Source organism: Talpa europaea (genome assembly GCF_964194135.1).
Source record: "Talpa europaea genome assembly, chromosome: 9".
In the NCBI taxonomy this organism is placed as follows: Eukaryota; Metazoa; Chordata; class Mammalia; order Eulipotyphla; family Talpidae; genus Talpa; species Talpa europaea.
Window position 1 is genome coordinate 79,789,021 of NC_140076.1, and position 19,457 is coordinate 79,808,477.

Genomic DNA, 19,457 nt, shown 5'->3' on the forward strand with positions numbered 1-19,457 from the left:
CAAGAAGCAAAAGAGAACTCAAAGAAAAAAAACTAATCTCCCCTCTCAGCTAGAACTAGAAAAAGAACAACAATAAGAAGTGGGCCTCCCAGTTGGAACAGGGTTAAAGACACAGCGCTGTCAGGCCTCACTGGCCACTGCATCATGAGTTTAATCCCCGGCCAGGGAGGTGCACCACATGGTGCAACAGACCTCTCCTGTCTCACCTGCTGCTCCCCTCAGCAGTGTGTTTCAGTCTTTCTGCCTGTTCTGCTCCCCACTCTGTCTCTGGTGAATCCTCTCACCTTCCTACACCTTTGGCCTGCACCCCAGCTCTTGTATGCATAAATAAATAAATCTTTAAAAAAAAATCCAAAAGTCAGTAGAAGAAAGGAAATAATAAAAAAGCAGAAATAAATGAAATAGAATTTTTTAAAAATCCAAAAGATCAATTAAACCAAAATTTGGTTCTTTAAAAAAATAAACAAAATAGACAAACCTCTAGCCAGGCTCACAAAGAAAAAAATGGAGAAAACACAAACAAATAGGATCATAAATGAAAAGAGAAATTACAATAGACATAGCAGAAATCAAAAGAATAATAAGAGATAACTACAAATGTTTATATGCACCACAGGTTTTTGTGCAAATGCTCAGATCTTTAGAACAATCGATTTTTTTTACTGTGATAACAGATTCTCTATTTTTAATATATTTATCAGAGAAGTGCCTGACTAATTCACATGGAGTTTGCTAGGCCTATTGAAGGCAAATACATAAAGACAGCTGCTTACTTGAGACATAATGGAATCCTTATCATTGTACCACTTTATTTAAAAAATGACAGTAATTTGGCCAAGGCTAATGTCCAAGAATCTATTCAGTGTGGAAAAGATGATGGACTAAAGACTCTGCTTCCCTCTCCGCTGGTCCAAGTTCTTTTGATGCTTAATTACATTTGGATGAGACTGCTAATGAACTTCCAGGACTCGTAAGGCTGGCTTCTATGGGACAATATACACAGATAAAGCAATCATCTTCTTTCTGTTCTAGAATAGTGGCATAAATGCTGCAGTCACTGCTATTTAGAAAACAACATTTCAATGAATAGTTAAAGACATACTGATCACTACTTGGACCATGGTCTTGGTAAAGATGTTTTCATTTGTAGGACTTGCAAACATTTCTACTACTGTGTGACAATAAAAACTTTGAGGGCCATTTAAAGAATGAGCTTGTAGGTTTATTTGTAATATAGCAGTGTGCATTTATCTAGTATGAGTTATGTGAGGTCATTTTGTAGTTTTGCCTGGAGGGGGAGCAAGGTGAAATTCTTTGGAAGAAGAAATGTGGAAGGAGGATCCTGTGTCCCCTCCAGCCTTCAGTTTTCCTCTCTTCCTGTTATGTTGCTCGATTTCAAGGCTGTAGGATGTTATCTGGATGTTATCTGATGTTATCTTGGGACCCTGCACACCTCATTTCTCCTTTGGCAGCTCTAAGTAGGCCAAAACCTGTAAATCAGTCCTGTAAACTTGCCAACAGGGGGAGCTAGAGGTACAGAGACAGAGATGGGTGCTGGGAGACCCAAGACTGACAGAGGGACAAGAGCCACGCCCTCCTGTGGACTCATTTGCTTATTACATCTCTCAGGTTATGCCAACCTACTTGCTCACCCCAACAGTGGCAGTTTGCTCCTCTGCAACAGTGCATTCCAGTGTGCCGTGTCTCTAAGGCAGCCATTATTGGGGTGCCCCCTTAGAGATCCCAGATCTTCACCAGCTGGCACCTCTCCCTCAGAAGCCCAGCTGCTTGGGTACCTTTTCCAAGGCCAAGGAGCAACACTGGGGAGAAGGCCCTCTCCTCAGAGGCCCGCGTGTCAGCTTCATGAGACCCCTCCTTCAAGTTTATGAGGTTAATAATTCTAGCACCTCCCGCTTTCTCCCTCCCTCACTTATAGGAGTGGTACTTTTAAAGTTACTACCTCCACGAACCCCTATTTCCCTTTTCAGTTCTGCCATACCAATGTACCAATATCTACATACAATTCTGTTGGCTGAAGTAGTTATAATTTCTGTTCCTGACCTTGGCCAACTGAGGGACTGGTTTCAGATTTAATAGGACCAGGAGCTGAGTGAATTGTGTCAGACCCTGGAGGCCTTGAAGGCAAGCAATGCTGTTTCAGAGGACAAGAGGAGGAGAGTTAAGAACAGACCTGTTCATCCTTCCCAGCACATTCGCAAGCAAGGAAAAGCAGTCCAGGACAAGAGGTGAGCAGGTTTTTGTTTTATTGTCTCACTTCAGATGGGAGACCACCAAGGAAATCATCTGGGTAGTGGCATAAGAATTACTATCTGGGATTCCTAAGCAGACTGCAAGACGAGGTCGGGGTCAGAAGAGGAGTTTTTCGGAGAGGACACATGTTTCTGCATTCCAGGACCAAGTTTGAAGTTTTCACTAAAATGTCTCAGCAACAGAGGCAGACCCAAGGAAGATGACTTTGCTCCTTTCATGCTGAGAAGTCTCTTCTTGCCTCAGGGTCCACATCAGCAGCAGCCTCCAGAGGACTGGCTGCTCCCACCCCCACAGCAGCTGGAGCTAGAGCCCCCTCCACAGCAGCTGGAGCCCCCTCCACAGCAGCTGGAGCCCCCTGAGGGCTGGCTGCACTTGTCAGAGCTCTGGTGTCTGTGGCGACGCAACCTGAGGGGCTTGTGGCTCAGGCAGCAACCCCCACCCCCAGAACTGCAGCAGCCCCCACCCCCAGAACTGCAGCAGCCCCCACCCCCAGAGCTGCAGCAGCCCCCACCCCCAGAGCTGCAGCAGCCCCCACCCCCAGAGCTACAGCAGGAAGACACTGGAGGGCACTTAGGGGGACACTTCGGGGGGCATTTGGGGGGACACTTAGGGGTCTGGCACTTGGGAGGGCACTTGGGGGTGCACTTGGGAGGGGGCTGGCATTGCTGTTGGCTCTGCTGGCAGGACATGTTGGCTGGCGGACGTTCAGGAGCTGAGGAGAGACAAACAGGTGAGACTCAGCACACGCCCTTCAGCTACATTTCTAGCCCCTTTATTTTGAAAGTTTTGAGATTTGACACCAGAAATTCATCTCTGATTTTTTATCATTCTGCACTCTGAGCTTTTACTATTCTCAGCTTTCTTTCAGGTCTCATTTTAAACTTCATTTGGAGGTTGTCAAGCTATGTCTTATCCAATTATGTAAAGAAAGTTGATGCTCATTTCCATTTCCAAAGTGCTAGAGAAAGGCCAAGAAGCAAATCAGTTTCAGGCAACGTTCCTCCTACCACATCACCAAGAATCTTGGAAATGTCCAATTCAGGGGCCATTTTAGAGCTGAAAATCTCTTTAAGGAAAAAAATCAAACAAATTCTCTCTTGGAGGAAGAATTTCTGACATGTTTTGCTTTTGTAGAATATGAAATAAATTCTAACTGCAAAAGAACTTACGATCAATTTGCCCCAACAACTCAATCATGTGAAACCAAAATGGTGAAGTCTTGGCCCAGTGCTGTCCGCTGACATAGCTCAGAGCCCTTCCAGTTCCCCGAGTCCCACCAATGCTCTGTCCTTTGCAGTCCTCAACTTCCCAGGTTACCCTCCCCCACAGCCATAGGGTTCCCCGCCAGTTTGTCCCCATCCCATGTGGATCTCTTGGAGAATCCAAGCAGATCAGATGTATATCTGAGTTTCTCTTCCATCAAGGACCAACATCCTCAGCACCTTGTTTCTACAACTGATCATAGTTCCAAAATTATGTTCCCACTATACAACCTACTGAGGGTAATCCGTCAGTCAGCGTTTATTCCCTAAAACCAGAGAAATATGCCCAGCAACTGAAAACAGTTTGATTTCTCTGAACCTGCAGCATACAGCCACAGAAATCTCCCCACTTATTTCTAGTATCCTCCACCATTCTTCCCTTCCTTCAGGTTTCCTGGGCCCTTGTCCTGCCCTTACCAACTACAACCCCTAACCTCAGCTGCCCCTGCTCTGGACTGAGCTCCCTCAGCAGCAGCCCCGCTCCCGTTCCCAGGACACTCACCAGGCTCAGGCTCGGGTCCTTCAGCTCGGCAGGAGGGGAGTGGTGGAGAGGCTCTGGCCAGGGGCCCTTTTATCCTGGCCCTGGGCTTTGCCCCAGCATGTGAGACAGGGCCTGGGCATGAGAGGCCTGCCTCACCTCCTGCCACCCACGTGGTGCTGTGACAGGATGACTGGCAGCTCCTCCCTGCTCCCTCCACAGGGCCCAGGACAGCAGTCTGTCTAGGAAAGTGTCCGCTAAAAAATAAGGACTGTGGTGGATGGAAGTGGTTATCACCATTCTAGAGTCCTCTGTTGCTTTGTTTTCTATGGAACATGGCTCACAGTCTTTAACTCATGCTTACGGACCTTTGCCACTCAACTTCTTTCCTTCTACCCAAGATATTAATTTTTCAGCTGGACCTTTGGATCTAGGTGACTTGGTGTAAAAATCTCCACGTTTATGTTCTGGGGTGTGTGTGTGTGTGTGTGTGTGTGTGTGTGTGTGTGTGTAGAGCACAGTTGTTGAGAAAAGAAGCTTTGAAGATCTGAGCAAACTATTCGACTTCTTTGAACCTCAGCACTCTGCTCTTCTAACGTGTTAACGATAAAAGTATCTTCTCTGCAAACTCTACACATTAATTAAAACGGTGAAGGGGAAATAGCCAAGATAATATGTGGCATATGGTGACATTTAGGAAAGGGATGAGTGGGTGGGTGATAAATGGATGGATGGATAGATAGATAGACAGACAGACAGACAGATAGAGATAGATGGATCAAAGATGAGACATAAAGAGAAATAGATGCAGACATGCATCTTTAATGGACATTGGGGAGCTTTTAAAATCACAGGTGTATCTTATTAAACTAAATGCTTTCTTTTCCTCCTACGTAACTCAATGAGTTTGGCCTTATGAGAGTAGGTCTAAGGTGACTATAGGAAGAGAGGCCTGAAGATGGGCACACTGGCCTAAGTTATAGCCGGAGAGGAATTTCCCAGGTTGAATCTGAAGGGATGCAGTAAAATGGAAATGGGAAGAGTGAAGACAAGAGACCAGCCTAAGGGGGTCCTTCAACTGTGAGCTGAAGTGGTGTAGCTGGTAAACTAGGGACAGACGGATGTATTCAATACTCAATTAAAAATTGTTCGCATTGTTGTAATATAAATTTCCTGTTTTCCATGCTCAGAAATAACCAAATGGAGATTCTAAAAGTGAAAATCACAATTTCTGAGAAAATATGTTCAAAATATACTGTCAATAAGATCATTAGCTGGTTTAGCAGATGTAAACCATAGGACAATGAATTGGTGAACTTGAATTTGAATAAATTACCTAAACTGACGTTAACAGAAGGGAAAAATATTGAAAAAAATGAAGAGATGCAGCAATCAAAAGATATGTCATTTGTGGTCACATAGATGGAGCTGGAAGGGATGATGCTAAGCAAAATAAGGCAGACGGAGACAGATAAATACCAGATGGTGTCATTTACACGAGGAATATAGAGAAGCGAAACAAAGAGCCAGCCAAACTTTAAAATCAACCCATGACAATTGATCATAGATCTGCAGCAGCCAGAGGGGGAGGGGAAGGGGTGAGTGGTGGGGTGGGGGCCAGGGAGAGCACAGTGCACTATGGTGGAGAACTGTAGGTGCCTTGGTGGTGGGAGTTCTAGGGTGACTACAGCTAAAGGGAGGAAATCTTACACCACCAAACACTAGCAAGGATGTAAAACAATGGCCCTTCAATAACAATTAATTAAAAAAATAAAGAGACTGAAAATCTGTTGAATAATATCAGTCTAAAATACATGGATTGGGTCTCTCCGGTGGCGCAGCGGTTGAGCGCTGGGCTGCGAGGCTGCCCACAGCCTCTGCAGCGCCGGTTCGATCCCCGCCACCGGGTGAGGGTCCCTCATGGCGCGCAGACCTCTCCTGACGCCCGCTGCTCCCCTCAGCAATGTCCTCCATCTGTCTGCCTGTTCTGCTCCCCGGTCTGACTCTGGTGAATTCTCTCACCCTCCCGAGCTTCTGACTGTACCCGTGCTTTTATAAATAAATAAATAAATAATAAAAAAATAAAATAAAATACATGGATTTAGAAATCCGGAGAGACTAAGTGAAATGGAATGAAATGTATTTTCAAATAATTTTTAAAAATCTCCAAATTTGATAAAAAAGCATCAACCCATAGGACCAGAAAAAGAAAGAAATCTCCAGCAGGAGACAAAGAAAGCCAATAAGTGATGACATGTTCAGGGGGAGGATACAAATTCGTCCTGGAAAATAAATGGGAGGAATTCTGAGGAAGGTTGCTGGGAAAGATCATTCAAAGGGTACTGACGGGTTATGGAGTTTAAAAGGGGTGAGGCACGGATACAGTGGAGTGGAGGGAAGGACATTCAGTGGAGAAGCAGCTCTGCGAGAATAGGCAGGGCCAGGAGGTACAGGGGGCCTTCCTGAGCAGTGAGTGGTGGAACGTTGTGGAACACAGGACATGTGTAAGAAGTCGGGGGAGGGTGAAGCAAAAGTCAAGGCTGAGAAGACTGTTGCCAGGACCAGCCTCTTGGGCTTTATTGAATGTGCACCACATCCACTGAAGGGCTTAGTTTAATTTATTGTTGTTGCGTGTAGGTATGTTGCTTTAGCGGGTAAGGGTAATCCCACTGGCTCCAGACACTGATGTGGAAGTGGACTATGCGGAGACCTTGAGGGAGAGGGCAACAGCGCAGAGAATGAAATAAGAGAATACCCTTACCAACAGCTCCCACATGGCACTGCAGCTCCACATCCTTATTCACAATTCCCAAATCCAAAGAACTCTGGAAACTGGGTTTCCTGTCTGATGGTGGACGCCACCAGGTGGGTGGCAGAAACCGCACCTGGACCGAGGTGGCGCCACCTTGTGGTGCTATTCATATTCACATGTCTGTGTTGCAGGAATATTCCTGGCTGCCCCCAGGGGTAGGACGCAGAAGCCCTGGGGTCGGGGTAGTCTGGGCCACATCCCAGAACCACCCATATTTGGTGGGCTGCTTGGTCTGAATTCCGTAGACACCTGAAGTATACCTGCAGCGTTACTAACACATTCTATTCACTCTATAGCCTCTTATATTTCTGGGTTGCTTTTGGCACCAAGGGGCCACAGCCAAAGGGATTATGGTCTGTAATATTTCTATCCTCGAGTCTTTAGAGAAATACAGAAATCTGACATTTTTCAGGAATATCAACTCATCTCTAATAATCACTACTATCCTAAGAGAGCCTAGCTGTAAGCCTCAGATGCTCCCCATTTTTAGCTGACGCTTTAAGATTTGCCCAACTTATACTCACATCATCAACTTTAACTCATAATGTATTCCTATACAGTGTGTTTTCCTTATTTGTTTTCCATTATTCCATGGTACTCAGTGGGGGAGGGGGGGCAGGAGATCAGAAATGTGCACGTGTTTATTAAATGTCCTGCCATTTTCTTCTTTTATCTATAAACCCCATTAACCAGCCATTCATACAAATTTCTTCTTTTTGTGTTCAAATGTTCTGTGATGATTCTTGTAGACAATGAAAATCCTTGCATATAATTTTTCAGATCGCCACTGGCATGCTTTAGTAGACCAAGAGCAGGGCAGTTAGAAAGTACCCTGAGCTATGGGACAAGTTTGCCAAACAATTATAACAATGACAGTCACAGATAACCTACCTACAATGAGCCAAGATCAACCACCCTTCCACTAAGTTTCTGCAGGGGGAAAAAAGCTTCTAAAGCTTAAAGCTGAAATTCCTTACTCTGGTTCCCTGTGTCCTGCCTTCCATCATAGACCCATTTTGTTGTTAATAAATAGGGGCTGTTGGGGACAGAGACAAGATGAGGATGGGGTTCTCTGTTAAATCGGGAGTCTCTGAGGACAAAGCCCCAGCTTCTTTCCTTTAACTTGATGAGAGACAATGGAGGGTTTTGCCCACCCCTAGTGGGGAGCCTTAGATAATCTGTTGACTTGATTAGCCATCACAACTCGGGTGGTGGTTGTGTTTGATACTGTCACTTAGAAGGCAGAGGTGAGGGTGGCTGCTAAATACCCTACAATGCACAAGAAAGCACCTGCACCCCCATAAAGACCTATCCAACCCAAACCCAAAATGTGGTGACACTGGGGATGACAAACCTTCCTGGGCTACAGGAGGACTAAGAATACTCACTGAAAATAGCTCCCGGATTTCTGACTGAGCCAAACAAACCTCTGAAGAATGCTGATGATATGCTGTGGAAATAACTAATGAAATGATTTCTCAACCAGCCATTTTATCCAAGCTAGGTCAAGTCAGAAGACCTCTCAGTGACTAAGGGCACAATCCCAAGTCAAGCCGTCAAGCTATTTCTGGTTGAATGAGAGCCTCCTCTCGCTGCCACCTGCACTCACTCTGGCAACCAGATGGATCATGCCAGTGGGAACGTGACTGATGGCATCGGCTCACCGGTAACTACTGACCTCATTGTCCTTTGAGCCAACATTCACCCTGGAGTCCAAGCGTCTTGCCCCCAAATCTTTTACTCCTTCCAGGGATAGTGTTTTGTCTGAGCCATTTTCCATTGCCAGTCACCCCCTGTCTCCTCTTTGCCATCCCAAGTCCCTTCACTCCTTCAATTCTGCCTCCTCCAAGCTGCCACCAACTTGCCCCAAGCAGCCACATCCATTCCTATTTGTGCTTCTCTTGCACCCATCTGGCTGCTGCTTGGCCTGGCCTGACCTGCCTCTGTGGCCCACACTTCATCCAATGGCCAGCTCCCCAGGGCCAGTCACATCTCTTCCCTCTACTTCTCCTTTACTCTTAGGGGCAAACAATTCATGGCTAAAAGCAAATATATTTGTAGTGTTTAATTATGTAAAAAGTGCTTTTAAATAACTTAGCTCTTTCAATCCCCAGTGTGATCCAAACAAGCATGTGCAAGTGTGCGTTTTGTTTTAGCCACATTTCATAGGTGGAAGAGCTGAGAGCATCAGGGAAATCACCTAACCCAAGTCCTCCCAGAGTGGGTGGTGGAGCTGGGCTCAAACTCACTCCTCCTGAGCCCCTCTTATGCCCTCTTTCTCTTTCTGCCTATTGGTTCATGCTTCCTCACCCCCTGGCACCCCTTTTTCTCACACATCAAGTTCAGTCCCCTCCCCTTTTTATGTTGTTTGAGATTCCTGCCCAAGTCATCCCCAATACTTTATTTGTTCTTATTTCCAAAGTAGCACATTTATTCTCATATATATATATTTTTTAAATATGCCTATTATTTATTATCTTTTTTCTCTGCTAGAATATCAACTCCTGGAGAAAGGGGGCATTTGTCTCTTTTGTTTGTTGGTATTCCCCCAGCTTCCAGAATAGTGCCTAGCACACACTAAAGCTCAGTATGTGAAAAATTAGTTGTTGAATGCATGGATGAATAGTGCATTCCATTTGCAAACAGTTCTGATAATTACAATCTTTTTGTTTATTTCTATTTTAGAATGTTCTGTTGGGCTTAGACTCTTGAATTTTACTTTTTTTGAAAGTCTATCAAATAATGGAAGAGGGCAACATGCTACTCCCTTTCACACACGATTCCTCCTTTCACAGGGAGATGGAGCAAACTCTGAAGTGAGATAAGCCTGGATTTGGAGTCTAACATTAAGAGGTTTCTGTGTGTGACTGGACAAGTTAGTTAACTTCATTGTGTGTGTGTCATTGTCTGTAAGAGGCAACACTAATAGTTCCTTTTCAAATGGTGAGTATAAGGAAGGATGTAGGTTTTCTACCTTGGGTGGTAGCTGGCATGCAGTAGGTCATCACCCCACAAAGCTTTATTCCCATTTGACCTGAGCTGTCAGGGGCCAGCAGAGGAGCAGTACATACTAAGATCTGAATGAAATAAGCTTTCTCCAAATGTGTGGCCCCACATATACCCGCTCACCCTGTCCATGTGCACTTGATCTCTGAGCTAAATTCACAACTTCACATTTATCTTAATTACATTTTATCTTGTCAGTTAAACCCATTATTCTAACTCCTGTTGAGTCAGGCTCCCACTCTAATTCTCATAACTTGAATCACTTGAAATTTAGGGTAGGTCCTTCTCAAGTCTCTTCTAAGATGTTGATTAGAAGTTCATCAGGACAGGATGAGAAGGGATTCCTGGGTTCATACAAACTTAGGAAACAGGATTGATGATCCAACAGTGAGGAAATACTCCTTCCTGGGCTGTCTGTCATGTCATTAAGCTGACAGTATACCTGCTATTATCTCTACATAGAACATTCTCTTCTTTCCTCTATTAGCTAACTTCACCTATCTCTCATACCTCTGGTTTTGTTGCCTCCTCCAGGCACCTGACCCACTCAAGTGTCTCTACCGTGAATTCCCATGGTACTTGCATCTCCCATGTCGACGCTCTCACAGACACTATTGTCTCTCAGACTCTATGTGAGCAAGAAAGCATCCACCTTGTCCAACATTGTATCTCTCAGACCAAGTACAGTTCCTGGAAGATAGCCCAGTCTCAGGAAATATCTGTCAAATGAATGGATGTGTTGATGCAAGTCAGCGGTGGCTTACTCCTTCACAGAGAGAATGCTCGAGGAAAGGTGTTTACCAGCTCAGGGCTCCTATGTCAAGATGTGAGAAGCATGATGGGAAGACAGGGAACCGCGTAGGATAGTTCTACTCTTCTAGATATTTCTAGCTAACTATTCTGGGTCAAGAAGCTCCATTTTTTGGAGAAATGGGTTGGGTGGCCTTTATGTGAGGGCAGCACATGGGTTGTCTTGCATCACCCTCTCATCCTAACTAACCTCAGGTCACAGGTATGTAGATCTTCTGGGGTGTCCAACCATGCCAGAAATCAGGAGTATGCTACAGCCAATTGTGGTTCACCATCTGGCTATTTTCCCATACATCAGTGAAGAATCCATATACATACTGCCTGTCTTCAGATTACGACTATCTATGCATGTATTCCATTATGAACAGCTAGTGCATGACAGCTCTATTTGTTTGTTCATCTGAGACTAGTCTATGTGTCAGACAAACTTGGGATGTGGAATGTCTGTCTCTTATTGTTTGGGGAATGCTTCAGTAAAGAAGAGATAGATTCAAACTGGGCCTACCCTCTTCCTGAGAAAGTAACTGTAACACATGCCAGACCCTCCCTGTATTCTACCACATGCAGGCTTACTCTGAGTATTTTTTTTGGTGGCAGTGGAGTTGCAGGTTAACAGAGAAAAAGGGAGAGACTCCTTAGTCTTGAGGTACTTCTAGACTGAGGAACAGAAAATTTGATTCTACCCATGGGGCAATTACATAACACCTGCCACAAAACTCAGTTCATGTTCTCCTCGTCTGTATCCTACTATGCTGTGACCAGATTGACAGATTCAACTCTCCTTCTACATATTAACACATGCACCTGAGTATTCATTATAGCAATGCTTCTTCCTCTAGCTGATCAGAATAATTTTTAAGTGGAGGTCCCATATTTTCTTTTTGGAAATTCAACTTAATTAGGTCTGAGATGGACTCCTGGATTCTGTGACTACCATGTCCCATTGTCTATACCAGAGGAACTGTGGATAACTCACCAGGCCTGAAAGCCACCTCTGAGAACTTCTGGCACAGTTCCCTCATCCTGTGGTGAAGACACTGGCCCCAGGGCCAGAGGTCCATAAAGAAGCAAAGAATGAATAACTGCAGGATTTCAAAGCTGGATGCAAGCCCTTTAGAGCCCATCTCTCTTATATTCCTGTGGACTAACAAGGGCCTCATCTCCGCATGTGGGGCCCTGTTCTGAGGCAGCCTGGATGATCAGGCACCCGGGGTGACTTAGCCAGTGTGTTGGCATTTCCAGATAGTATTTCCCCAAACTGGTGGAAACAACTTGCTGCCTCAGAGTCACGTGCCCCAAGGGGAGGTTCTGGGGGGCTTTGAACATCTTTACAGGGCTTTATAAAAGATTCTTTTTGCTCTGAAATTTGGGTCTTTAGCCCTGGTCCCAGGGACACTTTCAAGTTTTGTTCGAATGGTTGACAGGGCAAGAAAAGGCAGAAAGCTGGGAGGCAGGTGGACCATGGAAGTAAGGCTGGGGACTGGAAGGATGGCAGGGAATGGTCGTCAGACCCACGGGCACACAGAGAACCTCACAGAGCCCCCAAGGACATGCACACACACATCCTTCCCTCTAGCTGTTCCAGATGGGAGAAAACTTCCACAGGGAACCTGCCTGGAGGCTGCAGGCTGGGTCTGTTAGAAGAAGTGGAGGCCCCTGGAGGCCAATGCAAGCTCAGGCCCAGAAGAGAGGCTTGTGAGGGCCGAGCGCCTGTGGCTATGGAGAGCACCCCCCTCCTACTGGTCTATGAGCGAGTACCTGCCATTGGGGATTCCCTCACTCTGCCCCAGCCTGACTCTCCCAGAGATCCCTCTAATATATGACCATCCAAACCCTTTCCACGTCCAGCCCTGGTTATCCTGCACTGGATCTGCTTCTGAGAACAGTGCAGCTCTTATTAGGTCATTGTAAAGAACCTTGTGGTAACGTGTGCCCTGCACCTGGGGGTGGGCCCAGATTTTTAGGAGTAAATGCCCTTCTTTTACAGCCGGCTCTGTGTTTCTTTCGTATGTTGAAGGGATGAACTTGTCCCCACTCACCCTCCAGACCAGGAGGTCCTTGTCTAACAATATGTTTGAGAGAACAGGGGAGACCTTGCAGGAGCATTCCCACCTGGTGCTCTTTCTCTGTTCTTCTACCTTCATCAGGGACCTAAGCTGAAATCCCAGGGATGATCCCCCATCCACACCTGAGCCATTCAGGTCCTGTGAGACTCCTGGAAAAAATGTGCCCAAGTGTGGATATAGTCCAAGAGTTGCCTGGGTTTAGGAGAGGAGGCAAATGTAGAACTGGTAAAAGTAAACTTGTTTAATAATGAGATAAGTCTTAATTTTGTTGAAAAAGTGATGGAATTGATATAGGTAAGATCTTTGAAAGAGGCAGGCACTGTGGCCAAGATGAAAGGGGCCACGTATCACAGAAAAGTGTGTAGGTTCCAAATCAAGTCTGGCAGACAGTTCCAGCAAGTCACGTCAATATTGCAAGCTTAAGTTCCCACCTGTGCAAAACAGTAGGATAAATATGCCTGTGGATGGGCTGTTGTGGAAATTAGGGGACACACACACACAAATGTGTGCCCACACATTCATGGGCACACACACATATTCGCATTCTGCCTGCATAAGGCATTTCATCAAACCAGTAATGACTGAACATCATAGGGCATTGAAGCACCTGAAGACCTGGTTGGCACCTTTCAGGGTCTCACTCCCAGAGTTTGCTTCAGTCAGTCTGGGTATGCATCTGCATTTCTCACCTGGACCTAGGTGATGCTGACACACAGGTCTGGACACCCCAGTGAGAACCAGCATGCTATTGTAAGCTCTCTGAGAGCAACTGGGGTTATGTGTGTTTCCTTTACTAGCACCTTCTTTCTTAGCGGACCAGCATGAATATTTGTCCACAAAGAAAATGACTGAATGGATTTCACATAAAAAACCTTAATTTTCCTTATATAAAATGGGCAACTGGTGGTGTTATGAGTCTCACAAGACTGGGGCAAGCGAAAGTCATCCTCAAGAGCCTGGACCTGGTCTGTGATTCCCACCGGTGGTGCTACAATGTTTTTTGTGGGTTCTGGCCTGATAAGAAGAGGGCATTATTGACCAGGCCAGAGCCCCCCTGCTCTCCTAAGAGCCCCTTTCATCCTATACAGATCCCTGTGGACTCTGGGCTTCCTCCCTCTGGGAAGGTCTTTCCCAGGAACACTCATTCCTCAGCGATGTGTCCCCACATCACCTGTCTCATCTGCAGTATGTGGGAGGAAGTCACTACTCTCTTCTGCCCTCAGCACCCCACCTCCATGCAGCCAAGATCACCTGTGCCTATGGGACTTGTGAACAACTGAGGAATACAGGATTGCAGAATTGCTATTAAGTAAAAAAAAAAAAAAAATGAAGGAAGGAAGGAAGGGTGTATCCTACTCAGAGTATCCAAGGGAGCCTCTGCTTCTCTGTGGGCTCCCTTTTCTCCAGTCCAGACTCCATAGAAGTTACAAAGCTGTGACTATGGCTCCAGAGTTGGGCGACCTGCCAAACAGACATGAGATTTTTGCTTCAAGATTGAGGATGCCTCATGCCTTTTTGACAGGGGCTAGGAACACTGAGGGGACACAAAACCCCAGAAGGCAGCCCACCTGCTCTGGTCAAATGAAGACTCTGAACATGAATACAATACACCCAGGATGAAAAACAATAGATAAAAAAGTAGAAGTTCTTCCCAGAGAGTCAAGAAGAAAGGAAAAAACAGGCATTATGTGGCACTCGGGTATAATCATCTTTATTATTAAATGGCCTTGTGTTCTCGGCACTGGGGTTGCCCATCAGCACAGATGGTGGCTCCAGCCACCAGCACACAGCCCTGCGAGCAGCTGTCCACCCCGGCAGAAGCATGGGACTTCAGGGATGTCCTGACTCCATTCAAATGGGAGTTTACAACCTAGTTGAGCAAGCAGGATGGACACACCTGGGTAATGAAATAGCAATTCAAGCGATATTGCAAGGCAATCCCCAAAGGGATGGAGTGTGAACGATGCAATAAGTTCTAAGAAGTCTGCACAGGTTCCTGTGGCTGCAAGGAAGAGGTCTTGGGGGTCAGACTTCAGATGAAGGGAGTCACAGAGAAGTGGCCCAGGCAGGAGGGGCTGGGGAAGAGCAATCGGAGGCTCCGAGGTAGACACCAAGTATGTTCCAGGGAACACCCAGGATGTGCCCTGGTTGCCAGACTGGTCTGGCCAGGAGTGAGCAGGGGAGGAGTCCTGTGTGACTGCAAAGGTGACTGAGACCCAGGTGTGGCTCCTGAAAGGCATGCAAAGGAGTTTGCATAGCAGTATCACCTCTGCAGCAGGAAGCCTCTGAATGTCTTTGGAGACATGCAAACAAGAACAAATTGAAAACGGAGGCTGCTGAGAAAAGAGGAGCAAACTTTTCAAGGCAAGAGGCAAAGACGTTTCAGACGCTGCCTTTAAAAGTAGGCACCCTTCATGCCAGCATAATCCCCCCCTTTGACTCCAACACTGGCGCCTCCTTGGTCTCCACAGCCGCCCAGACCCCGTGGCTCTGGAAAGACATCACAAGGGCCACAGCTAGCACCACTCTCCTGCCAGCGGTGATAACCATCCGAGCCACAGCTGGGGACTTCGGTGTCCAAGTGGCAGGGACTGGACGCGCGGCAGCCTAGGTCTCCCGAGCAGGGCATCGCACTCGGGCTGGAGCAAGGGCTGGGGTAGCGTCGCGGTTCCACACAGGGCTCTGGGCTCGGGCAGGGTGCTGGAAGGGGAATTGGCTCTGGACGTGGACGAGATTCCGGGCGCTCACGGGGACGTGGCTCTGGAGGCTCGCACTCCACTGGACAGGGGCGCGGGGCCTGGCGCGGGGCCGGACGCGGGGCCGGACGCGGGGCCGGACGCGGCTCTGGACACAGACAGGGCTCGGAAAGTCGCCGTGGTGGGGGACACGGGTAGGGCTCTGGACTCGAGCACGGCTCTGGGCGCGGATAAGGCCGTGGAGCCGGCAGCGGACACCGCAGCGGCGCGGGCTCCGGGTAGCGGTCCACACGCCGGGGTGGGCAGAAGCTCGAACGTGGACCTGGCTCTCCACAGGGCTTCAGCTCCGGGCAAGAGCCCCCCCAGGAAGGTCGTGGGGCGCAACCCTCAGAGCAGCGGCCGATGGGAGGAATCTGAGGACGGCACCTCAGGGGTGGAACCTGCTTGGGGCAGCAGGGGGAGGAAATCTCAACTCTGTACTTGGGTCCACATCTCTGGGACCCGCCTGCAGTGGGACCCCTAGGACAGCCGCTGCCATAGATGGGCTCGGAGCGGCGGGGCGGGGTGCAGTAGCTGTGGGAGCCCGAAGGGCAGCTGCTGTAGTAGGGCTCAGAGCGCCGCGGTGGGGAACAGCTGCGGTAGGAAGGCTGCAGCTGGCGGGGAGGGAGGCATCTGCTGGCGCTGCGAGAGCGACGCTGCGCGGTGAAGCTCCCATTAGACCCCTGGCACTGGTACTGGGGGGCATAGCTGTCAAATGAAGGCCGGCACTGACGCTGGGGGGCGCAGCTGCCGCCGTAGGAACCCCGGGACTGGTACTGAGGGGCACAGTTGCTGTAGGAAGCCCGGGACTGGTACTGGGGGCCACAGCTGCTGTAGGGTGCTGCAGGCTGGTACTGGGGGCCACAGCTGCTGTAGGGTGCTGCAGGCTGGAACCGGGGGACGCAGCTTCTGTAGGGAGCCGTGGACTGGAATTGGGGTGCGCAGCTGCTGTAGGAATTCCGGCACTGGAACTGGGAGGCACTGCTGCCGTAGGAGCCCTGATATTGGCCTTGGGTGGAGAATCCTCCCTGAGTCTGGCACACTGCGGGGCATGCTACGTAAGTCTGGACAGACTGGGGAGCTGGTACATAGGTCTGCACTGGACATTCCACAAAGCAAGTTTCTGTGTAACAAACTGGAGCACCTCCTACATAGCAAGTCTGAATGGCGCCTGGGGCTCCAGGCTGACCTGCAGCCTGGCACTGAACATAGGAAGCTTGAGGCTGGCTGGTAGCCTGGCCCTTCACCAGCGTGGCCTTAGCCTGGCCCTTCATCTGGACTGTCTTAGACTGGCTGGAAGCCTGGCCCTTCACCTGGGTGGTCTGGGAAGAGCATGGAGCCTGGGAAACTTGAACTGGACCTGGTGCAGGGCACTCCACAATTTGCATCTCACAGGGGGCTTGGACCAACACCTGGCTGTTGCCACAGGGGGACGGGGAGGGGTAGTAGTAAGAGCCCTTCACACAGCACATGGGAAGCGGCAGGCAACACGGAATCTGCTGCTGGTCACACATGATTCTGAAGCAGGCGGGTGACTGGGACCTGAGATAGAAAGAGCAGGTCAGAAGGGGGAGACATATTGGTGAGGAGAGGTCACCCTGCTTCTTCCCTGGCCTCTCCTCCCCTGCCTGACCTTTACCAAAGAATCTGGCCTGTTAGCTGACTCAACATTAGTCACCATTGTCTACTTTGGATCTGCAAAAGACCCAACCCAGGTGTTGGTCTGAGGGTGTTCAAAGGCACAGTCAGGGTTGGGGTGTCCAGGGTCTCCCCCTGGAGGGAAGGTGTACCAGTGCCCAGAATAAGGAGGCCCTGGTTGGCAAGGGGGTTTCCATCATTTCTCATGTCCTAAGTGCTGGGAAGGAGGGGGCACCACAAGAAATAGAGGCAACACTGTAGCCCTCTAGGGGACTGCACACCCACAGGAGTATGGATATCCTCGAACACTGGCAGCCCATGTGTGTGCAAGCATGTCAAAGTGCACACCTGGGAACAAGAACTCAGGCACCATGTGTGCTCCAAGTCTCTACTGGAAAGTACAGAGCTTCCTGTTACTGGGCAGCTCAAACACAACATAAAATGTTTGTTTTCCTATATTCAGTCTTTCTTAGGTGAATTTACTTAAACAAGTCCTTGGGGACATGTGCAAAAAACATGCACATACAAAACACACCCTCCTTGGAAGGCTCAGAAGCAACATGGCAACTTGCCCAGGCAGGTTGCGTCCTTAATCACCTGAATTGGGACAGTCTAACTTGGAAAATGTTTTCTCCAGGCCCCTCTGAGAGGTAGGCGGAGGTTACTTAAGATGGGGGTGACCCAGAACGTTCAAGGTTCCCAATGGCAACACTGGCTGAGCCACACACACAAAGCTCTCCACTGTGGGAGTATTACAAACATGACATGGGGTAGAGAGGCATCCTCTCAACAGCACACTTAGCTGAGAAGAAACAGGGGGCAGCCCCATCCCCTGCCTTCTCCCACACTGCACTTTCATGTAGAAACAGCCCAGCCACCAGCACAGCAGGGGGCTGATTTAACAACTAGCTCATCCAACAAAACACTTCTCAATAAGTTCCTGAAAATGTTTCTAATGAGGGGCAAGGTTTTCCATTTTCCATGTACAGAGAATCTCTAGATATATATGCCCTGGGGGAAGGTAACCCTTCTACACATGACTCTGCTCACAAGGTATAAATTACAATGCATTTTTTCCCAGGGAGAGAAGTTCTGGTGACAGCAAATGGCACCTGAGAATGGGACCAAGGACTCAAAGGCAAAGGCCCTGAACATCAATGCCCTAGCTCTTCACACAAACTCTTCTAAAGTCCCCTAAAGATCCCCCAGACCATTCTCCTCCTGAGGGAATGGTCTTCCTCTACTCCCAGCTCTCCCCTTGCTATACCTCACCCTTGTGAATTTGAGGACCCCCCCGAACATTATCCCCACCCCAATCCCAGGACCAAACCCCTAGACTCACCCTCCTCACAGGCAGGCAGGCATTCAGGCTGAGGAATCTGGACAGAGGGCTGTCTTTTTATAAAGTGCTCTGGGTCTGGCTTAGGCCATGATACAGCTGGTTGGCATCTTCTGGGTTCATTACCCAGGTTGACATTCCAGGAGCAAGTCTCCTCCCTGTATACCTGTCCTTGTAGTCACCTGCAGAGTGTGGGGGTGTCTTGCTTCAAGGTCAAAGCTTCCAGACTATGAAAGAATAGAGTTTTGTTTTCTTCCTCCTTCTTTACCCTATCAGTTTCTTCTCTATTCCTAGAAGACCTGGAGATGAGGATGGTGAGGTGTGGCAAAGATATCTTCTCTTCTGAAAGATGATTTCAGGCCCATACTTTCTTTCTTTCCTCAGATTCTTTCCAGATATGAGATGAAGACTTTCCTAACTTGGAGTAATTAAAATCATCTCAAAGATAGAAGTAGCTCTGCACACAATGAAGAGAATGTTGGATTAGAAAAGAGCCTGATATCCCAGGCAACCAAACTGAAAGAAGAGAATAAAGAAGAAACATTAGAAAAGGCATGGGCTTATTGTGTCAAATAAGTGATCCAAAGCATTTAGCACTTAATTTGCCATTTAGCTCTCTGGGCTTTACTTTCCTCATATGAAGGTAAGAATGAATATAATTACTTCACCGAGTTCTCCTGAAGATAAAAGTCAGATTGCTAGTAAAATACTACAGTGCATATGCCAGTCATGTCCACAACATGCCCCCCACCCTCATCCCGAGGGTAAGTCTCTGCCTAGATCAACCTGACTTCAGAGTCCAAGTTCTGAATCCTATCACTCACTCCAAAGGGGCCTCTAAGTATCATTCTAAACTTGAGTAATATAGGCTTCCTGAAGATCAGAGCCATTAGAACCCCAAGGAATTTTCTGGTCCCATGTTGTTATTCTACAAATGAGGACTCTTCATCCCAGACTGAATCTGTCTGGAATTTAAAGCTAATGACTTGGGGGAAAAGATCTAGTCTAGACTATTCCTATTCTAGGAATAGAGAAGAAAC

The 19,457-nt window shown here is 47.9% G+C and overlaps 2 protein-coding genes across 2 annotated transcripts; both read right to left on the minus strand.

Annotated features, from left to right (window-relative positions):
• Positions 1 to 2,522: 2,522 nt before the first annotated feature.
• Positions 2,523 to 2,960, minus strand: LOC311177464 (late cornified envelope protein 1E-like; the record flags this gene model as incomplete). Its single annotated transcript, XM_084243501.1, has 1 exon — positions 2,523 to 2,960. The coding sequence occupies one exon, from the start codon at positions 2,958 to 2,960 to the stop codon at positions 2,523 to 2,525; it is 438 nt and encodes a 145-aa protein (XP_084099627.1).
• A 12,140-nt stretch (positions 2,961 to 15,100) lies between these two features.
• Positions 15,101 to 16,954, minus strand: KPRP (keratinocyte proline rich protein; the record flags this gene model as incomplete). The annotated part of the gene is made up of 1 exon (XM_084244345.1): positions 15,101 to 16,954. The coding sequence occupies one exon, from the start codon at positions 16,952 to 16,954 to the stop codon at positions 15,101 to 15,103; it is 1,854 nt and encodes a 617-aa protein (XP_084100471.1).
• Positions 16,955 to 19,457: the final 2,503 nt, after the last annotated feature.